Raw genomic sequence first — 19599 nt, forward strand, 5'->3', positions numbered from 1 at the left:
AACCGTAAGGGAAGAATAAGTAGAAGTACGTGTGATGGACGCAGATGGAGGAAAGATGGATCCGTCCTATTAGTGTGACCTCTCACCTTAGAGCTCAATGTCTCAGTGGGCGGCACCATGCTGATTCATTGGAAAGGATGTTACCAGGTGGTCTCTCAGGTCATGGATTACATTTGTCTGCCAAAGAGAGGAAAAACATTTGTGCGCCAAATAGCTTCCACGCAGCTGACCACAAGTGGGCTGAAGGTTGCATGTGTTTCACCGTACTTGGAAAAAGTCACTTCCACTCTTGACTCGAGTTCCATTAGGAGTTAACACGGATGATTACGAATCCAAAGTCTTCTGTTTCCAGAATGGGAACATTTATTAACGACGTGGAATTTATAAAGACGTGAAAGGACTGTGACAAGTCGTTATGTGTTAGAATGTAGATGGAGGTGTCCCATTAGCACCTTAGTTGCTCCAAATAAGACTGAAAGTGCTAATAAGTCACCTTGTCGCTTGCTCACGATTTCCTGCATCGGGTGTCACAGTGCTTTCGAGCCTCTCTAAACTAGCAAAAAGTGCCACATCGAACTCGGCAAACAAATTCTGCCACGATTATGCGTTTTGTAATATTTTTGGTGTGCTAACTTTATTACATATACTGAACTGAACGAATATTTAATCGGGTGTTTTGATTTATACATGGATTTTTTTTCCTCTACTTGCATTCACTTTTGTACTAATGGAATAATAATAATAATAATAATAATAATAATAATAATAATAATAATAATAAATGATAATAATTAATAATAAATATAATAATAAATATAATAATAATTATTATTATTATTATAAATTATGAATATAACAAAACCTCTACAAAAAGTCAGTTTTAGTAATATGTTGCATAGTATAAAGGCCTTCTTCTGATAGATATGAATCATGATAAAACATCACCATCATGTACGTTTTCAATTGTCCAGCAAAAGTGAACCGACTCACCCTGGCAGCTTAGTATGAGCAATTCCCGAGAGTTGGTGAGTGGCCTTCCCCGTGCTGATTTACAGTGCCCATGAATCCAATTACCTAGGGATCCCTGTCAAGCCGCCCAAGTGAGAAATTACCTTCATTTCACTTATGAAATGTTGGCAAACATCTTAACTTGTTTATATTTGCTATCTCAAATACCGCATTTTTTTTCCCCACAAGAATCAGTTCTCATATGTTTTCATTCATAAACATGTTTTAAAGATAATCGTGGCTTGCGTAAACTCAAATGACTTCTAATTTACTTTAAGTTGAATTTCAGTGGGACTCCACAGCTGTTTTGTATTTTTATTTTCCCCTTTATTGACTTATTTGATTCCAGCAACTAACTAAACTAAATTATACACCTCATGGTTGCAATAATTACCGCTCAAAATCACTTCCCGCAGCACGCATCTGTTATTAGTTGGCACAAATTAAATACCTGTTGGAATCATTATGGGGTTTTGGCAGGGCAAATATTGCTCTCTCTGTTCGTAAATGCACAAAGATGTTCCTCGTTCCATAACTGGTCAAAATACCTCAAACACATCGCTGGATCATTTCGAAAAGGTTTTGTCTAATCGGAATCAGATGTGTGCTTAAACTCCGCTCTTGACTTTGCCTTTTAACTTGAAAACTTTTTTTTTTTTACTGAGAAAATGAGCTGATCAACGTGCAGAAAGAATCCTCCACCTCTGTCCTCATTGGAGACATCTCTTAGGAGTGAACAACCCTTCTTCTCCCGCTCTTGCTATTGAGTGTCAAGCAATGCAGCACATTTCCTATTGACTTTGACTGCTGAGGAGATGTAAAGGGGCAATTCAAAGAAGTCTGCTACGGGGAAGGTCATGCAGGACTGAATACAAATCAGAAAAACTCATCTTTGTCCTCTGAGAATATTTGAGGAGAATGGCTGCACTGAGTCATACTTTCAACTTTTGGCGGGCTTTGGGATTTTGGTTTGGATGTTTCACATTTTTGCTTCCATTGTTTCATTTGTCATTGATTTGATTTCCCAAAGGTAAATACCAGCTCTCCCCCACTGTGAACATGCCACAAGATGACATTGTGTTGATAGAAGATGACAGGCCACCATTGCTTCCATCCCACTTCTCGGACCAGTCCTCTTCAAGTTCTCACGATGATTTGGGATTCGTGGGAGAGAACCCGTGGATCCATGAGCTGCCCAGTCCGAATGAATAGTAAGCAAAATACTCTCCCTCTTTTGATCAAGAACCTAATCTGAAGGAAAATAGAAATAGACGATTGCATTGATAGTTTCTACATCACCGCATATTGCGCAATAGTGTGAAGGACCTTTATTAAGTGGTATCATCTCAATGTCATGATATTATTGTCTTTTGTTTTAGTCATGAATCTCCCCATTGTAGCGAGATGACTTTTGTGAGTGTTTGTAATAAAAAATAGATAAAGCCGAGGGGGGGGGGGAGGGCGTCGTTGCACAATCACCAAGTCTGATTTCTGTCGCCCGAGTGATTTTCGCACCAATTCTCCATCCTGAGGAAGATTTATTGGCCTTGTGAAAGGATACAAGCCATTGTGCTCTCAAATTATACCGTAAAAGTATAAGGTATGCTATTAAGCTTTTATTGTAGTTCAGTAAAAAAAAAATATTGTCGCTATTCTTCCCATTTTAAAGTCCAGTCATACATTTTAAAATGACTTCTGACATTTTCTCTATGATTGCAGCTTTTGTATACGAAGGAAGTGCAAGTGCTTTCTTACCAGAAAGTTTTATTTTTATCTTTATTTGTTTCCTTTTAATCTATTAATGAGTGGCTTTATTCCACATTCCGAAGTTGTCAAAGTGGATTATTGTACCTAGAGTACGGCTACAGCACATTCAAGTTTCCTGCCCTCAGAGTAGCAACTGCACGCTTATGCATGACTTGTGGACCTGCGCACGGGGCAGAAGTATGCTCTGTACCTCTGCCCAGGGTTATGCTGAATAATTCATCTCGTCAAAGTCACATACATGAAGAAGCGGCAGGCACACCTTTCCTTTCACTCAAATGCTCGCAGCTGCTCACATGCAGTCTCCTTATGACTTATAGTGGTTCCCTTTCTCCTGTTTAAGTGCGGCAAATGTTTTTTTTTTCTTTTTAAATTAAGCTCTTTCAGCAGCGTAGCACGTGCCCTGTATATGTTTTGAATACATATTGTGCACCGTTTCACCTCTGACCTTTTCAGAATTATGCAGCTGCATGTTCTTACTTTGCCAAGGACACAACTGCCTGGTAAAATCATTCTAATTCAAGTTTTTAGTGGGTGATGTAACCCACATTTCAGGGGGCTTCTAACTACCCCCCACCATCTATTGAAGATGAATTGTTTAGAGGAATCAGTCTGACAGAAGATAAAAACTGGCCTACTTTTATTGTCTGCATCCTCAGCCAATAATATGTTCGTATTTGTCTGTGTTTAGCTTGTTTGTTTTTCTTCTTGTTGATATAATAATAATAATAATAATAATAATAATAATAATAATAATAATAATAATAATAATAATAATAAATCTGTGTGGATTACCTTGACCAAAAAAAACAGAAAATGTCCCCCTTTAATAATAATAATAATAATAATAATAATAATAATAATAATAATAATAATAATAATAAATCTGTGTGGATTACCTTGACCAAAAAAAACAGAAAATGTCCCCCTTTAATAATAATAATAATAATAATAATAATAATAATCTGTGTGAATTACCTTGAAATAAAATCTAGAAAATGTCCCCTTCACTATAAATCATGCTTGTAAATTATTCTTTAAAAATCAAGCAGTAATTTACCCCCCTCATATATTTCCATAACATATGTCAATCCCCACGTATATGTTAGATTTGTCAGGAAGTTCTGATATATCTAGTTAACCTGCCGAGATTGCACATATCTACCTATATGTACGATATATACTCTGTTGCACAGATGCCCTCAGTCTCACAGGTGTTTAGATCCACATTGGCTGGTAAACAATATTGCACATTAACATATAAAGTGGAAACGGCGCATATAGACATGAACAAACTTCCAGGCGAATATTGCAGGCAGTCTGCTTCTACATTTGATCTGCTAATAGACTCGGCCATCAGGAATACGGTATAACTAAGAATTACATGTGCCTGTGTGTTTTCCCTGAAATGCTAATGGTCCCCTCTAGCTTCATGAATATTTACGGTGTCTCAGCGGTGCGCCGTTGGTACAAGCATGTCATACATGCTCCCTCTTTTCTCCTCACCTTGCATATGTTTCACGAGGCTCTCCACGCTGGGTACTCCATGTCTGTGCCCTCCTTGGCGGGGGAATATCAGCGTGAATAATACGCTACGGCAAACATACAAATTTTCATTTGCTTGAATAAACCATGTTAGCCATCGGTTACCACTGCAAATGCTGAAAGAGAAAATCAAAAGCTGGACTCGGTGTCAGCTGTGACGTTCAAAAGATGATACATTTATAATCGGGCAGATGTTAAGCTTTAATATTAGTGATTACTGGAGCCAAGCAAGTCCATGTTAATGCAGCTTAACCACCAGGTGACCAAATTTCTGTTTTCATAAATAGGGACGCTTGCTGTGAATAGTTGTGATTATATATATAAATAAAAAAACACGACAAACCACATAGATATTTGAGCTTCTATAAAACGAGGAAGTGCTTTTAGCATTTTTAATGCCACTGCGGGGATGCTTTGACACATTTAACTCCCTGCCAGGAGAAGATGGAGACAGGCAAGGTTGATTTAAAATGCACTCCAAAGCATTGCCTGTGAGCAATGCTCAGCGCTGGTTAATTTTAGATGACATCAGGATGCTTAACGTGGACGGAAGCATCTGCCTGGAATGTTGGAGATTGCTTTTAAATGTTGCGAAAGAAGGAGAGGTGAAGGAACTTTTTATTCTTTTGAGGAAAGCAAAGATGGACTCAGGAAAACACATCATTTCTATATGTCCAAAATATCAACAATATCACATGTGTGTGCTAATAAAATGATTTGTGACGGTAAATCGTATTAAACCCATATGAACTGATTTTATCCTTTGTCATATTTATGAACTTCATTACAATGGAGCTACTTTCCTCTTTTGTTTATGTTTTGCACTCTGTGGAGTTATTTATCACAACAGCTAGACAAGAGTGAAAAATAGATTCTTTGCTGTCCAAACTGTCTGGTTCAAGAAAGATACACTTGTTGAGACAAAACAACAGCGTGTTGTCGACAGTGAGTGATGTGAGGGGAAAGAGAGTGATGATGAATGAATGAATAATACATCTGTGCTGTCATTCCTTTCTTCCTTTTCCCGTGTCAGCGAGACGTGGCCCCGTATACGGCGGCGTAGATGCCAATGCCGAGTATGGCTGACAGCAAAGTGACATATTAACACCGGCCTCTCGGTGACACGTGAAGCACGTCTTTACGTTGAATGAACTCGGCAAAGCAAATCACGATTGTTGACATGCAGCTAGCAGGGTCTATCGTCGATGCCGTCATTTGGAAAATGGAAAAGAAAAAACACATTCCGTGCTTGCGTCATTTGGAAGACTTCATTAGGACCGCATCTATCTCGTTGAATGGCAAGGTGTTCACCCTAATTGTAATGCAAATACCGTTACCCCCTCACCCAAACTCTGCCTCCCGCTCCCATCCGATTTTCAATTAAGATCCAGACAGAGATAAAGCATCTCAAAGGTAAATTGCAACGGGAGCTCCTGCCTCAGACATACCGGGGGAGTGGCGTTATTGAGTGATACTGACCCCGGAGCATCCTCACATCAGGTGTCACGCGTAGAACGAAACTTAACCAACCCAGCAAGACATTGAAGTGCCCTTCAGGCAGGATAAATAGATTGGTTGTGCATTTTTTAATGTGATTCACAGCAAGATACAAAAATATTTGTTGTGACCTAACTTGACTTTCTCATCTATTGCAGCTCATTGAGTCCCGATGCGGACCCGGATGGTTCGTTTCAAAGGGAGGGCTTCGCCCGCCAGAGTATGTCAGAGAAGCGCACCAAGCAGTATGAAAATGCTGCTCAGTTGGAGATCATCAAGTCACGCAAGTCCAAGAGCATGGATTTAGGTAAATGGTGTTTTTTCTTCTTTTTGTTTTTATGCTTGTAGTCAGACTGCAATGCGATATTTTGTTTTTTGTCCTCTGCCCAATTAGTATAAAGACATTATCCTCGAGATTTTTTGGTGTGGGTTGCAAATCTAATCTGATTTGTCTGAGGACAGGAAGTGAGCGAAGTGGACAGGGAGATCAGACGGCTCATCGCGGCAAATGCAGATTTTATCTCGGGACGACATCAAAGAAGCCTCATGATTGTTCCAAAGTGATGTCAGCGTTTCCTTGATTATTTCATTAGTTCTGAAAAAGGAACTGAGTTACTGTATTTATCAGACAATCTTGAAATAAGCCTTGGTGCATTATGCTTCTAATATGATTAGCTGGATATCATTCATGGTTAGATGCATTTGAAAGACATGACCTCAAACCAATTAAATATTTGAAAATATCGGACATCTGATTTAAGCCGTTAACGTTCAGCTTCACGCGTTTCTCTGGAAGAATGGAAGGACCTTCCTGTTTCTCCCTTTAAACATATTCCAGGTGCTTCCATATCACAGCAGCAGCTGGAGGTCTTGTCTTTGAAGAGCCTCATTGTTGAAATATGCTAAATTGATCAGACTCCCCATGTTCTTGTTCCATTTAGATGGGGAATGAGATTGGGCAATGAAAGAAAAAAATATCTGCAAGGTTCCTCATCTTGCAGGAATATCCGTGCCTTGTAAGCCTCATGATTGACAGGCTCATACATGGGACGTAATATCATCTTCTTCTCAAATTACACAGCTTCTTTTCTTGAACTTTATTGTCCCTCTTCTTCTCTTAGCTTTACATGGTGCATGATAGCTCTCATGATTATTTGTGCTCTTTACAGTAGCTGATGAGATTAACAGCAGCACCAGTAGTAGAGTTAAACGTATGTCCCAAGACTTTTATTCGATTATTACCTTTATGGTTCCATGGCTCGATAAGAGGTTACCCCCCCCCCCCCCCCCTCTCTTTTTCCATTACTAACTCATTACAAACCATAGTTGGGTTTTTGCAACGGATTATGTTGGGTCGTCTTGAATAGGGATCGCTAATATTAGAACGTGTCGTGCTTATAAAGAAAATATTCAATGCCGTTTGAGAGCTACTGGTAGTCAAGTGGTGAGTGAGTTCGACTTGCAATCAAAGCTTCAAATGCTAGTTAACCCCTCTGGCTTATTGCAGTAGATCCATTATAGGCCTATTTTAGTTCTGCTTTGTCTCTTGTTACTAAAATAAATTGACACGGAGAAGAACTCAGTGCAGCCCAACAGTTGGAGGAGAATGTTTCTGAAAATGTCGAGATGGATTATTTTGGTTTTACAGCATCTTGTACCCCAGAATGAGACATTACTAGTAAATTTCCTTAATTAAGATTTTTTTTTTTTTTATGACACATGTTGAGCAGACGAAGGACGTCCTCCGTCATGCTAATGATCTACAACTGGCAGAGACGTACGAGCCCGACTGACTCCAGGGATACGATCCCTCCTTTGGGATACCTGGCCATGGCCTTTCCCTGACCACCTTGGGGGCTATTTTTACCATAATTACCCTTTTACCGTCCGGGCTCTTTGAATAAATTATGTGTAATGGAGCCCCTGTCTGTACACAGATCTTTACATGCAAGAGTCTATGGTGAATAATAGCCGGGTTGCATAGTTTTAGCGACTCTAATTATAGTATGGGCTCCTGTCCCTGTAATAACCGCTGCTGATTTATTCATGGAGTTTGCCATGGCTCCCCTTGAACGCTTAATGGCAATGGATCTTCTCCAATTAACAGCCCTTGCACTTAATATGCTTAAGGAACACAGAAAGGTGAGCAAGTTTTTCCTCGGGGCGTGACACAATTTCAGGTGCACTCTCTGGATTTGTGTGCGTTTCAGTGTGATGATTTTCATTTTTATTCCAGGCAAACTCTTGTCTGTATGCAATGGGGGGGGGGGGGGGGGGGGTATGTATTTTCATGGCTCTGAATAAGAGGGCGTCGAGGAGCAGAGCGCGTAGTCTCTGGAGATAGGAATCACATAATAGAATGGCATACAGAGAGCTGTCCGTCAAACTCTCCCATGAGAGCTTGGGATTTTTCTGATGAAAACAAAGGAAGCTTGCAGCTGGCAACGGTCTTCGGGCAAACTCGCGCTCTTTTTCTCTCTCTCTCTCGCGCTCCTTTCCTCGCTCTTCCATCGTCTTTGTGTCTCCGCTACTCTCTGCCATTCACCAGACTTGAGAGAAACAATGGTGAAGTGGATCGCGATGCGGAATACAGAGTGGGCGGATAATTCCCTGTTTCCGAATACGGCAGATGTCATTTTGGTTGCCTTCAACTGTTGCATCCTGTACGAGCTTGCAATCCCATTGTCAAACGCTTCTGTGAGTCTGCTGTCTGCAGGCATAATGTCTGTGGAAGGGAGGGCATTTCATTTTATAGGGTAGTTTTTTTTATTTTTTACAATATTTTTTATGCCAATCTAATATAACTACAGCCCTTCACCCAATTAGATAATTCCCAGTTGGGCATCTCATCTGATGCAGCAGTATAGGATTGTTCAATTATTTGGAATCGGGTCCTGCTTCTCCTGGGATTGGAAATGTTTACAAGCATTGATGAAAGCCAAGATAAAATGGAGTGTAAAAATCATGACAGTGCATTTAGCAGTCTGAAAAGTAGACTCCAGTGGATAACAGCTGACCTTTTTAGCCTATCTGACTTTTTAGACAGTCGATCCATAGGCGCAATGAATGGAAGAAAATAACTCACACTTCATTTAGGTGCATTGGTAGCAGATGTAGTCGAAGGAGGGGAGTCCCTTGTGACCCTAAAGACCTTCATCTTCCTCCTCAGCTGGTTCCCTATATTGGCATTGCGCCAAGCCTTCTCAAAAGCAAATATATTTCAGTGGAGGTAGTGAACACGGGATACTAAATTGTCTTTAAAACACGGGGGGTTATTTTCTTTGCGTAATATGTTTCTGACAGTTTAAGACTCCACCTAAAGACCCTCTGGGGTCGTCCAGCAGCAGTGGGTCACACCTCATTTAGTCAAATTCAAACACCCCTGACTGAGAATTGCGTGACAGTCATATGGTTTGTGTTTAAATGGCCGAAAGTAAAAAATAATAGTCAATAGCTAACACAATTTTCCTCTTTTATTTTCCCCACAGGTTCTTCAGGACAAAATGTCGGACCCACACTGGGTCTCAAAATGTCCAGTTCCCTTGAAAGCCTCCACACAGCTCTTGCCGCAGCAACACGGAAAAGCGAACTTAATGTCAACAGGCCACGATCTCGAATCCTCCGGAGCCGAGGATGCAATGAGAGTTTCAGAGCGGCCATCGACAAATCGTACGATAAATCGGTCGTTAATGTGCCCGAGGATGAAAGCAGCATGGATATATGTAAGATTTTTTATTTATCATTCACCATTGTTAGTGAGAAAATCTTTGGCAATATTGTCTTCCGTACTTAAAAATGCATCTTGGTCAACAAAAAAAATACGATTTTTTAATTTTTTTAAAATTTTCTATTTATTATTTACATCCCAGTCTATACCAGCAAGGCTGGCATTTTTCCCCCCCACTACTTTTGTATTACCGAGAAACTTCCTCAATTGACTTATTCTAAACTTAAGAAAAAAAATAATCCCCAAAAACATTCATAGCAGCACCCAAACGGAGTGAACATATTCATTCCTCCTTGTTTTTTGATGATAAAAAGGCATGTGTTTGGCATAGTGAGACGGATGTCTTATGTTTTGCCAACAGGTAATAATACGGCAGCACCACAAAAGTAATTGCAATATATACATTTCCATCCAGCAAAGGATTCCATTAAATACGGACGGGGAGGAAAACATTTGGAGGGGAATATTTGCCTGAAATGCTTTGTTCTCATAAGCTCTGTCGGCGAGCCACTAAATACAGTCTTATCTCTGCAAAGAAAAATGGGGAAAGCAGACGATTTCCGCCGCCGCGGTTTATTGCATCCACCCCCCCCCCCCCTCCCCACGTGATATTCAAATAACTCTGTTTTTCAATTTAGATAAAAGCAGCCAGTTTGTGCTCGTCACTGAGGTTAATAGTCAAAGTTGACAGATAAGACGCCACTGTCCTCTGCTCTAAGACTTTTATTTAAATCAAATAATAATTTGGCATCCCCTAAGTAAAATGTGTTTTCCGTAAGATATCCCGCTCGGCAATATCCACCCCTCGTTGTACGACTCGGTGTTGTGTTCTTTGAAGATAAATTTGAAAAAGAACTGCGGGAAAGAATATCTGCACTTTTGAAGGAAAAAAAAACAAAAAACAATGGTTTTGTAATAAGACAAGCAATTGTACTTGTCTGTCCTAACCTCAACTGACAGTCCAGCTTTAATGCTCTTGATTTTCCAAAGCATGAAAGTTTGACTAAAGTGGCACAAAATGATGCCTGTGGTTTTTCTGTCGCTGCAAATTATCTCCTGACTCTTTTATCAACGCTTCCTCTGCTAGTTGGCGCTGCCTTGTAAGGTCTTTTCTTCTCAGATCTATTAAATTCCCGAGGGTGGCTAAAGCGTACCAAGGAATTTTGCTATTTCTGAATCGGACTAATTTGATTACATGCATTGTGATGAATTATAATAAAATATGTCTTTTTTTTTTTGTCCGCTCTGCCTTTTAGAAATTGGAAAACCATTGCCAAAGAAGTATTAGCATCCTCGCTAATGTCAGTCATTTAAATAACCAGGTGCCATGAAATGATTGACAAAAAGATTGAATGATATGTATGATGAAGCTGATCGGCAAATTCAATCATTTAAAACACATGAAATCGAAAGAATGAGAATCAACCGATGAGATGTCCCACCTTCACGCGTTTAATAACAGCATTATTTTAGCAGAATAAAACCAGTTTCATCTCTGATGGGATTTGATAATTGAAAAAGTTTTACAGTATCAAGAGGAATTCATACGTACCTTCTCTGAGAGCAAACTATTTATTGCAGACAGGATCTTAAGATTCCACCATATTTGCAATTAAAATCCCTGGGAGCCTTTTTGAAAATTACTTACTGTATATGTATAATTACTGACAGATTAATTACATTTTGCACATCACTTCTTATTAGATGTGATGGCAACTTTGAGTTTAATCAACCGTATATCACCTAAGGACTCCAGATTCTATTTGATGTCTGGGTTTGAATTAAACTCAGATGTAAATTACCAACCCGATCCACATGACTAGCGTTAGAGCTCGATCACATAATTTATGTGAAATAGGTTGAAGGAAAAAAAGAAAAATATCCAGGAGAAGGCAAAGGGGTTAAGTTAAATGCGTATATTTGAAGCTGACTTTGAGCACATCTATTGAAGTTTCAGACAAACCTCATAGGGAGGGAAATGTAAATATATTCAGCTTTAATAAGGCTCCAATATTCTGTGTGTTTTGTTCAAAGATTTTAAACCGCCTGAGACATAATTGTTCCCTTAATAGTTGATCTGATGTAATTAGGAGAAAAAAAAATTAAGTATGCTCTGTTATGTATTTCCACGTTATGTCATATCGTGACTAATCCGTCTCCCTCTCACAATGTTTCTCCAACGTTGTCACTCAAGTGGACGAAGACACGGAGGGAAGTTCCCCATCAGGTCAGGATTCAATGTCGGCCAGCGGCGACCTCTTCGTCGGCCCCGGTCTCAATGGCAACATCTCCAAAGAAGACACGCCGAGACATCGGGACAAGGTGGAAAAGAAGAAGCCCGAAGGGGATAAAGAGAAGGAGAAAGACAAGGACAAGAACAAAGCAAAGAAAAGCATGCTGAAGGGGCTCGGAGAGATGTTCAGGTAAGATCTGAGCTTCGTACCGTCCATCGCCTGTGTAGCCTTGAGTATCAATTGCTTTCTGCTTTATTAATACCATCGAACACGTACGGAATTTGACTGCATTCCTTCAACGCTGGAGTGCTAATTAGAAGCTCCTCTCCTTGAACCCTGCCGGGATAAGGTGAAGGGGGTGGGTTGCTATGGACCTTAAGAGCCTCTGGCACAATCGACAGATTATTTTTAATAAGGCTAACATGTTTTATTCATGAATAACCATATCCATGCTCCAATGGCTAAACAAACTTTTGTTGAGGGGCCGCTCAAACTATCGCTTCAGGTATCTGCTATTGTTTTCCGCAATTGGAGGGGTTGTTGTTCCTTCTGTTTTGATTAACCCGATCGAAATGTTTTGAGCTAGTTTGGGATTTTAGTTTTGGAAGCGAGTCATTTAAATAGGGCAGAAATTAACAATGGATGGGCCTCGAGCTTCGTTTAAGTTGCTTCCGTGCGGATTGCTTTAACGGGATTAGCAGGCGTGTCACGTCACGTGGCTCAGCCATGAACAATAAAGTCGACAAGTGTGTTTTGGGGTCACGATTGAGATGTGCCACAGGGTTGCTTATTTTCTATTCTAGGCTAGTGTGTTACAAAAACTATTTTGACTCAAGGATGGTATAGCGAGTCTTTAGAGCTTGACACGTGGCTGCTTAGTGATTTTTATGAGTGCATGTGACCTCTCCGCATGCCCTTTGTGACTTCCTCATCACACCTCATTATCTTGGAGTGCCATGTCCACTTAAGATTTGGCACGCAGCGGGTTTAGCGTAACTCCCATCGCCCGTTCCCTGTGCCTGAGAAGCACGAACGTCTGGAACTAGCATGTCTTTCTGTCCTCTCCTTGTTCGTTACATAATTTCCATCTTAGAAACTTTTGACAGGTCTCACACCCACCACGTTCTCCTATTATCCTTTTCCAATCCAAGTTTAGAAAGTTAAAGACGGAAATGAGGTGGGAATAAATGCATCCCAGCGGATTCAATAGCAAAACTTTATATTACAAGAAGAAACTCGTCATATCAATTGCCAGAGGCAAAAGGAAATTTTATGTGATGGGAGCGATTTTAGTCAAACTAGCAAAAGCCCCGAAGAGATTTTTAGATTCTATGCCTGACGAAGGCTTTGTCTTCTCAGTAAATTCGACACTCTTAGGCTTACAGATCACGCACACGCTATACATTAGCAAGTTTGGCGTGCGAGCATTTCACCGTCGTATCCAAACATCAAAAAGATACATACCCTGATGAGGTTAATCCTTTGTAATGGATGTCTCAGTGGTTTTGTTTCTGTCACTCTTTATCCCGGCATTGCTCTTCCATGCAAGTCTCGTTTTGCTCTCCCTCTAAGGGGGTTTCAAGGAGTTCCGCATCGGTGCGCCATGCAATTTGCATGCAGGGACTTTGGACGATCTGATGAATGTGGATTTCATGTCTGATTAAGGGGCAGCGTGATTGGGAGTGCATTAAGAGTCACGGGAAGCGAGGATGGCCGTGTGTACGCTGAGTTTAAAAGGCAAGATCTTTTGAGTGTATGCTAGTTTAGAATACGATGAAAAAAAATAAAATGTCTTGACGTGATTATTCATGCCCTCCCTCGCAGAAAGCATGTGATCATTAGATTCCAATTCAGTCAGATTTGTTTAGTTGTTGGAATCTTTGCCCGAGGCTGTGTTGGCGTGCTCCATGGCAGTGATGTCTTGGTCAGGCCCGTGAGACTGCCTCGAGGCGTTCTTAATGAGGTGTCATTTCGCCGCCTCGCCACTGACTGACTGACCTCCTTCATCAAAAGCCACATTCCCATTATTATTTGACCCTTATGTATACGGATGAGTATTAAATTGATAACTAGACAGCTCTCGAGGAGCTCAATTCCCGCATAATATCATCACGTGAAATTACATTACAATGCTACTTTGACCCCAATAATAAGATTTACGCAATCCTACACTCCTTGGCATTTTCAAACTGACTCGATTCATGATTAAGACATTACCACATTTTCATATCCTATTTTTTTTTTAGAACTTTAACCCAGTTTTCATCAAAATAGCCTGTTTTTGATTTCTGTTTTTAATGGGAATTAATATTGTATTGTAAATTGCTGGAGTTTAGTGTTGAAAAAAAAAAAAAAGCTGCATAATGAGGCATAGAGTCAATTATGTATTTGATACTACAAAATCTTAAATTTTTGATGAATGTGTGTGTGCCAGTGTGTGCTTCCATCACTGTTGTAACTTGAATTTTATATATGTGTAAAGACAAATTGTTTCGGACAAGAGTTATGCAAATGTAAAACACTCCCGGAATAAAGTAGCGTGAAGGAGATGAGCTGGTGGAAGCTGCAATATTGAAAGGCAAGGGTGAGGAAGCAGTGGGGGGAGGGTAGGGCGATGGGGGGAAACTGGGAGCGTGTGCACTGGAGTGAACTGGGGCACCAAGGGAGAGTGGGAAAGAAGGGATAAAAAAGAAAAAAGAACAGGGCAATGAGAAAAGAAGCGAGCTTTTCACAGCGGCACAGTCACGACATCATGAAACTGTCTGCCCGCAGGGAAGGATTAAAGCATCCCCAGCAATTTAGCCTTTTTTTTTTTTTTTTGCATGTGAATCCGCACCCGTTTTCACGTTTGTGTGCATTTTCAAGAAGGATGCGAATCCTGTGTGAGGCATGTTTCCCCATGTGTGTAGATGAAAAGACATGTTAATGGGATCTGGCATCACCCTCACCAATTCTCCAAGCCAACGGCGCACACGCGCCTCCCCCCCCCGCCCTCATCGCCACTCTGATAAGTACCGCGCCTGACGTCGAGCCATCAGCCGACATCGGAGCTGGCGGTGACAGCCGTGCGCCCCCGTCTTCTTTTTCCTCCTCACCCTCCATCACCCCGGGGGACCTCCTCGGCTTGCTCTTCCCAGTAGATGAATTCCCACTCAAGGCTACATGCTGGAGAGAAGGGCGTGGACAAATACACACAGAGCTTGGGTTTATTATTCTAAAGCAGCATGGAAGCACGCTATGAGGGTTGTGTGTTAGCAATTCAGATGCCATGCGACTACCTTATGTGTAGCACAAGTGGTTAGTGCGTTCCTGTTCCTGCGCCAATCCATGTCTTTAGCCCATATGAATCTTTCTGCTCGTGTAGGCGGGAACAGCAGATGTATGCTAAGCCAGTTTGATCATCAACGCACATTCGCTCGGCTTTTTACACACGACCATCCTGCCGGCCTGCTTGATAAAAAAAAAAAAAAAAAAAATCCGACTTTCCACCCTCACGCGCCGTCCTCACATATGCTGATTGTGTTTTGGCGCGGTGGAGTTGAAGACAGCAATTAGCCACCTCCACATGTGGGCCGTAACATCTGCTCGGTGTAATCTGGGCAAAAATGATAATTGTTCCTCTTTGGCGCCACCTCGCTCATCATAATGTGTGTAGTAGATGTGAAAAATAACTGTGGGAATGCAACACTTCTAATTACATCACATGCAAACACGCATTAGACTGGAAAATGGTGGACAGGGACGTTCGTTTTTATTGAATTAAAGCTCCCGTGATGATCAATGTATGAATATTTTGTCCATCACAGCTTTGACTTGTTTTACAAACCTGGAAGAAGGCCTCAACAAATTGGACACCACTTTCAGTTCAGTGTTTAAATGTAAGCAGAGACATTCAGTGATCGGATTAAGGAGAGGGAAAGCCGATTCCTTTGTCCAATCAAATCGGGCATCGACGGGCCTACATGAGACAAACCCGCAGTCATTAGGTTTGGAATGATCACACGGCGCCGCAATCGAGACCTTGAAACACGGGGGCGGCCGCTTTTCCGCGTGAGGAGAGACGGTGCTGCAAGACCGATTTAATTGAATCTGAAATCTTGTCAACCTGAAATAAGATCCAGAGATGTCTCTCGAGCTGCGATGTTCGCGGCCCCCTCGTTCCGAGACATGACGGTTTGTTATTAAAGAGCTCAAATTAAGTGGAGTGGTGCACCCAGCCTTAGACTACTAATGATACAAGACCCAAGGGATGGCGAGCAAAACCACCGTTGTCAAAATCCGCATGAGAGAATCTATTTATTTAGCCTCGCTACTGTCCAACTCATTGCTAGTCTGCTCACCCAACCACGAGGCTTAGCATGTAATGAAACGGGGGGGCCTTTGGCTGAAATGACCTTTCCCATCCGACGGCTTCCCACCTGCCGATGCGTACATCTCAAAATGTATGCGATAACTGAGTGAGAAAAAGAATAAGCTGTGAAAATTGCTTTGGAATTACAATGGGAATATCAATCGATGTTGGATTACATCCTTGATTTCCATCAAAGGCACCCAATTAAACGCCGGCCTTGTCAGCGTCTTGATGTGTTTGCTGTGATTTTCCGCCGTTTTGACATTACTTTAACCCTGAAGGTCGTTTGTTGTAGAAAAAAAATACTAGACAGTCACAATATCTTTGGACAGTAAATTGTTGACGGAAATGTGTCCAGGGTTATTTATCAAACCCTGGTTGGGATGTTCAGTTGTCTTCACTTTACTCACAATTACTGTCACTCCCACGTTTTTTTTTTTTTTTTTCCTTTTTCAATATGCACACCCATATCCCCCCCCGCCTCCTCACATCCCATCTGCCCTGTACATTCATCGTAGCATTGACAGAAAGACCTCTCTCGTCTCCCTCTGGATGCCGGGGAGGGTGGGGGGGGCTTTATATCACGGATCAGTGCTTCTGCTGTCTTCTCTCTTCGACAGACTCAAATGCAACATTTAGACCAGTGTGTGTTCATGCCTGTATTTCAGAGTCAGTCTTCGAGACACACAAATGCCCTTGAATGTTTTTTTTTTTTAGTAGAGCAGCTTACGAATAGGACAGCTATTGACTGGCATATCCGTCTTCAGTTTGTTTTTAGAAAACGTACCGGGACCAAAATTCAGCCTGGGAATATTCTCGGGGCTAATGGCGGCCATCATGCCGAAACGTCCACTGGTTCATTTTTTTTTTTAATACGTATCTAACTCGACAGTATGCTCAGGTAATCCTCCCCCTCTCTCTGTCATACACTGACAGTCGCAGTTGCCATCATCAAAAGAACCAAGCATACTGTATTTTGGCTACCGTGTCTGCCGAATCCCGACTTTCCGTGCCCGTGATGAGCAGCAGCAGCCGGCTTGTGGATAACGAGAGTGTCAGTGATCAAAATGGACCATTAGGAATGCAGTGTGCCGCACCGTATCTGGGTCACAGACTGAGCTGCCAACTGCAGCTCCTCAACTAAAAATCCACAGCACCTCCCCCCCTCCCCCCCTGGCTGCTATTCTCATCCCTATTCTTGTATCTTTGTGCGGGTGCATGTCGCTAGGTTGGTTAAACGTCGTCAAATGTCTTTGTCTCCATGTATGATTTTACGCTTGCACATACAGAAGCTAATTCCATCACGCAAACCTCCCTCCGAGGTGTTTCCAGAAGCTTCCCCGTTTACTATGGACGCACACTTTAACAAATTGAAGTATGAATACATCTGGATTGTTTATTTGTGTTGTAATGAGAGACTTTAATCAGAGGGTGTCATGGATTTCAAATGTTCCTCGTAGCCTAAACAAAACAACAAGCCCAACACACAGTTGTGATTTATGAGAAACATTAAAGGCAATTATGGCGACGCGAGAACTCATCTTTTTGTATTGTGCAAGCTGTTTACGATATAGAAAACACAAATCGTTCATTGTGTATGGATGTGCGTTGAGATGGGGATATAAAATAAGATGCAAATAGAAACGTTGCGTAACATGTTTTTAATGACGGACATTTCCAAAGAACATTTAAATGCATTTCAATAATCATATGAGTTGACATGCTAATCTGTTTTTATATTCATGACTTTTGCTCTTTGAGGACCACACAGATATTCTCCAAAATGTTCTCAGATGGCTTGTTTTGGAACGCTCGAAGATATCGCCTGCAGTGTTCGCTCCTGCTAGCGCAAGGCCTAATCATGAATAAATACATTTCATGCCTCCATGATGCGGGACATACTGCCTCCCCACCCGGCATGAATTTCATTCTCACCCCTTCATATATGTCACCCTGCTGTTTTTTCCAGACTATTCCAGAACACATTTAGCCCAGAACTGAAAAGCCATCACTCGTCCCAAGTCTTCTCAAATAACAATTCACATTTTCTGACGACAAGACCATCATTTGAAGGTGAAACAGTAAATCGAAGTTTTTGTTTCAAGCCTCACAGCAACAAATGCCCAAAATGCATGTCGGAGCTCCAGCCTAGAAGATTCGGATTAAGTTTCAGGTTGACCAAGCAGAAACCAAATGACCGTCCTTGAAATGATCTTCTCGTCACTTACTCACATACAGTAGATGGATCCTGTTTATTCATGCGTTCCGAGTCCCATGTTGCTTTCTCAAAATATTTTTTCTTTCTGATTTATGGAGTGGAATTACAGTTCAATGTTGCTGCAAGCTCTCCCCGCTCAGAAATCTACTGACTATATTTGAAGTATCTTTTATGAGCCACAGTTGGTAGATATTGGCGAGGCGTGACACTCAAATTGAACGCTCCTACTTTATTCCTGGAGTTTCATCACATTAGTAGCCATCAACATCTATTTGATATGACTGACACGTGCAAGATTGCATACAGTCCAAATGAGGCTTGATGGCAATTCAGACATTATCAGGCCAAGAGATGATGAATGACGCGTCGCTGCAGCTTGCGGGTGACTCCTACAGGTCATGGATATTCTCCGTGCCTATCTGCATTCAGCGTTTGGCTATCTCATTGATCACATGCGCATGTTATCCAGCTGCGCCGTCGCTATCTTTACGTTGGGTTGCGAGCTCTTCACTCCATCTTGGTTTTTTTTTTGAGAAGAGCCCCGCATGCACTCATTCATCACTTTCAGTTGACTGCTGCTTGCCTCAGTGAGATAGATGCTTAAGAACGGATCATTAAACAGTAGCACGGCCAGTTAGTCACAAGCAGAAGAGCAGAGTAGAGCTTTATGGGGACGTGATGGTCTATTTACATGGATAAACTAAGGATGTGAGCTTAACTTGTTTTTTTTTTCCTCTACTGTAAATATAATTACCAATGAAGCCCATTTGCTAAATGTGAACGCTTTGGCTGGAAAAATTCTGTTTATTCTTGTTTATTATTTATGTTTTTCCATTTTTTATCAATTATTTATCAAACAAGTCTACTCCATGGTGTTACTTTTTGCATTAGTCTTATAAATATGCTCTCATGATGTGGTTTATCTCTTTTCGGGCCTGTCTCGAAACTATTACTTCGAATTATTACTGCATCAAGGTCGTGTAAAATTTGCTGCAATGTTTTTTTTTTTTTTTAAATCACAGGAACATTACGCTCACCTTAATTTGCTCTGTGAAGTCTTGGTAGTGGTAACCATGGTAACAACGTGTAGATCGAACATGAGTTTTGTTCAAGGTCATCTGATAACACGTATTTTAATTGACGCATGGATGTTGTATGCTGCATAATCCGAGGGGAATTATTCCTTTTGCTCCATTTTGTTTTGTTCCATACACCAAATCATCGCCATCCTGGTTTACATCCTTGTGGCCATGTG

At 41.3% G+C, this 19599-nt stretch overlaps 1 protein-coding gene across 3 annotated transcripts in view; it reads left to right on the forward strand.

Annotated features, from left to right (window-relative positions):
* Positions 1–19599, forward strand: part of LOC125985892 (partitioning defective 3 homolog) — a 125460-nt gene that overhangs the window by 68938 nt on the left and 36923 nt on the right. For all 3 annotated transcript variants that reach the window (XM_049749132.2, XM_049749130.2, XM_049749131.2), the window contains exons 16-19: positions 2039–2219; positions 5973–6121; positions 9303–9536; positions 11736–11964. In XM_049749132.2, the coding sequence (XP_049605089.1) occupies positions 2039–2219; positions 5973–6121; positions 9303–9536; positions 11736–11964 (793 nt within the window). The remainder of the gene's footprint in view (positions 1–2038; positions 2220–5972; positions 6122–9302; positions 9537–11735; positions 11965–19599) is intronic.

The sequence above is a fragment of the Syngnathus scovelli genome, chromosome 18 (genome assembly GCF_024217435.2).
Source record: "Syngnathus scovelli strain Florida chromosome 18, RoL_Ssco_1.2, whole genome shotgun sequence".
NCBI classification, from domain to species: Eukaryota; Metazoa; Chordata; class Actinopteri; order Syngnathiformes; family Syngnathidae; genus Syngnathus; species Syngnathus scovelli.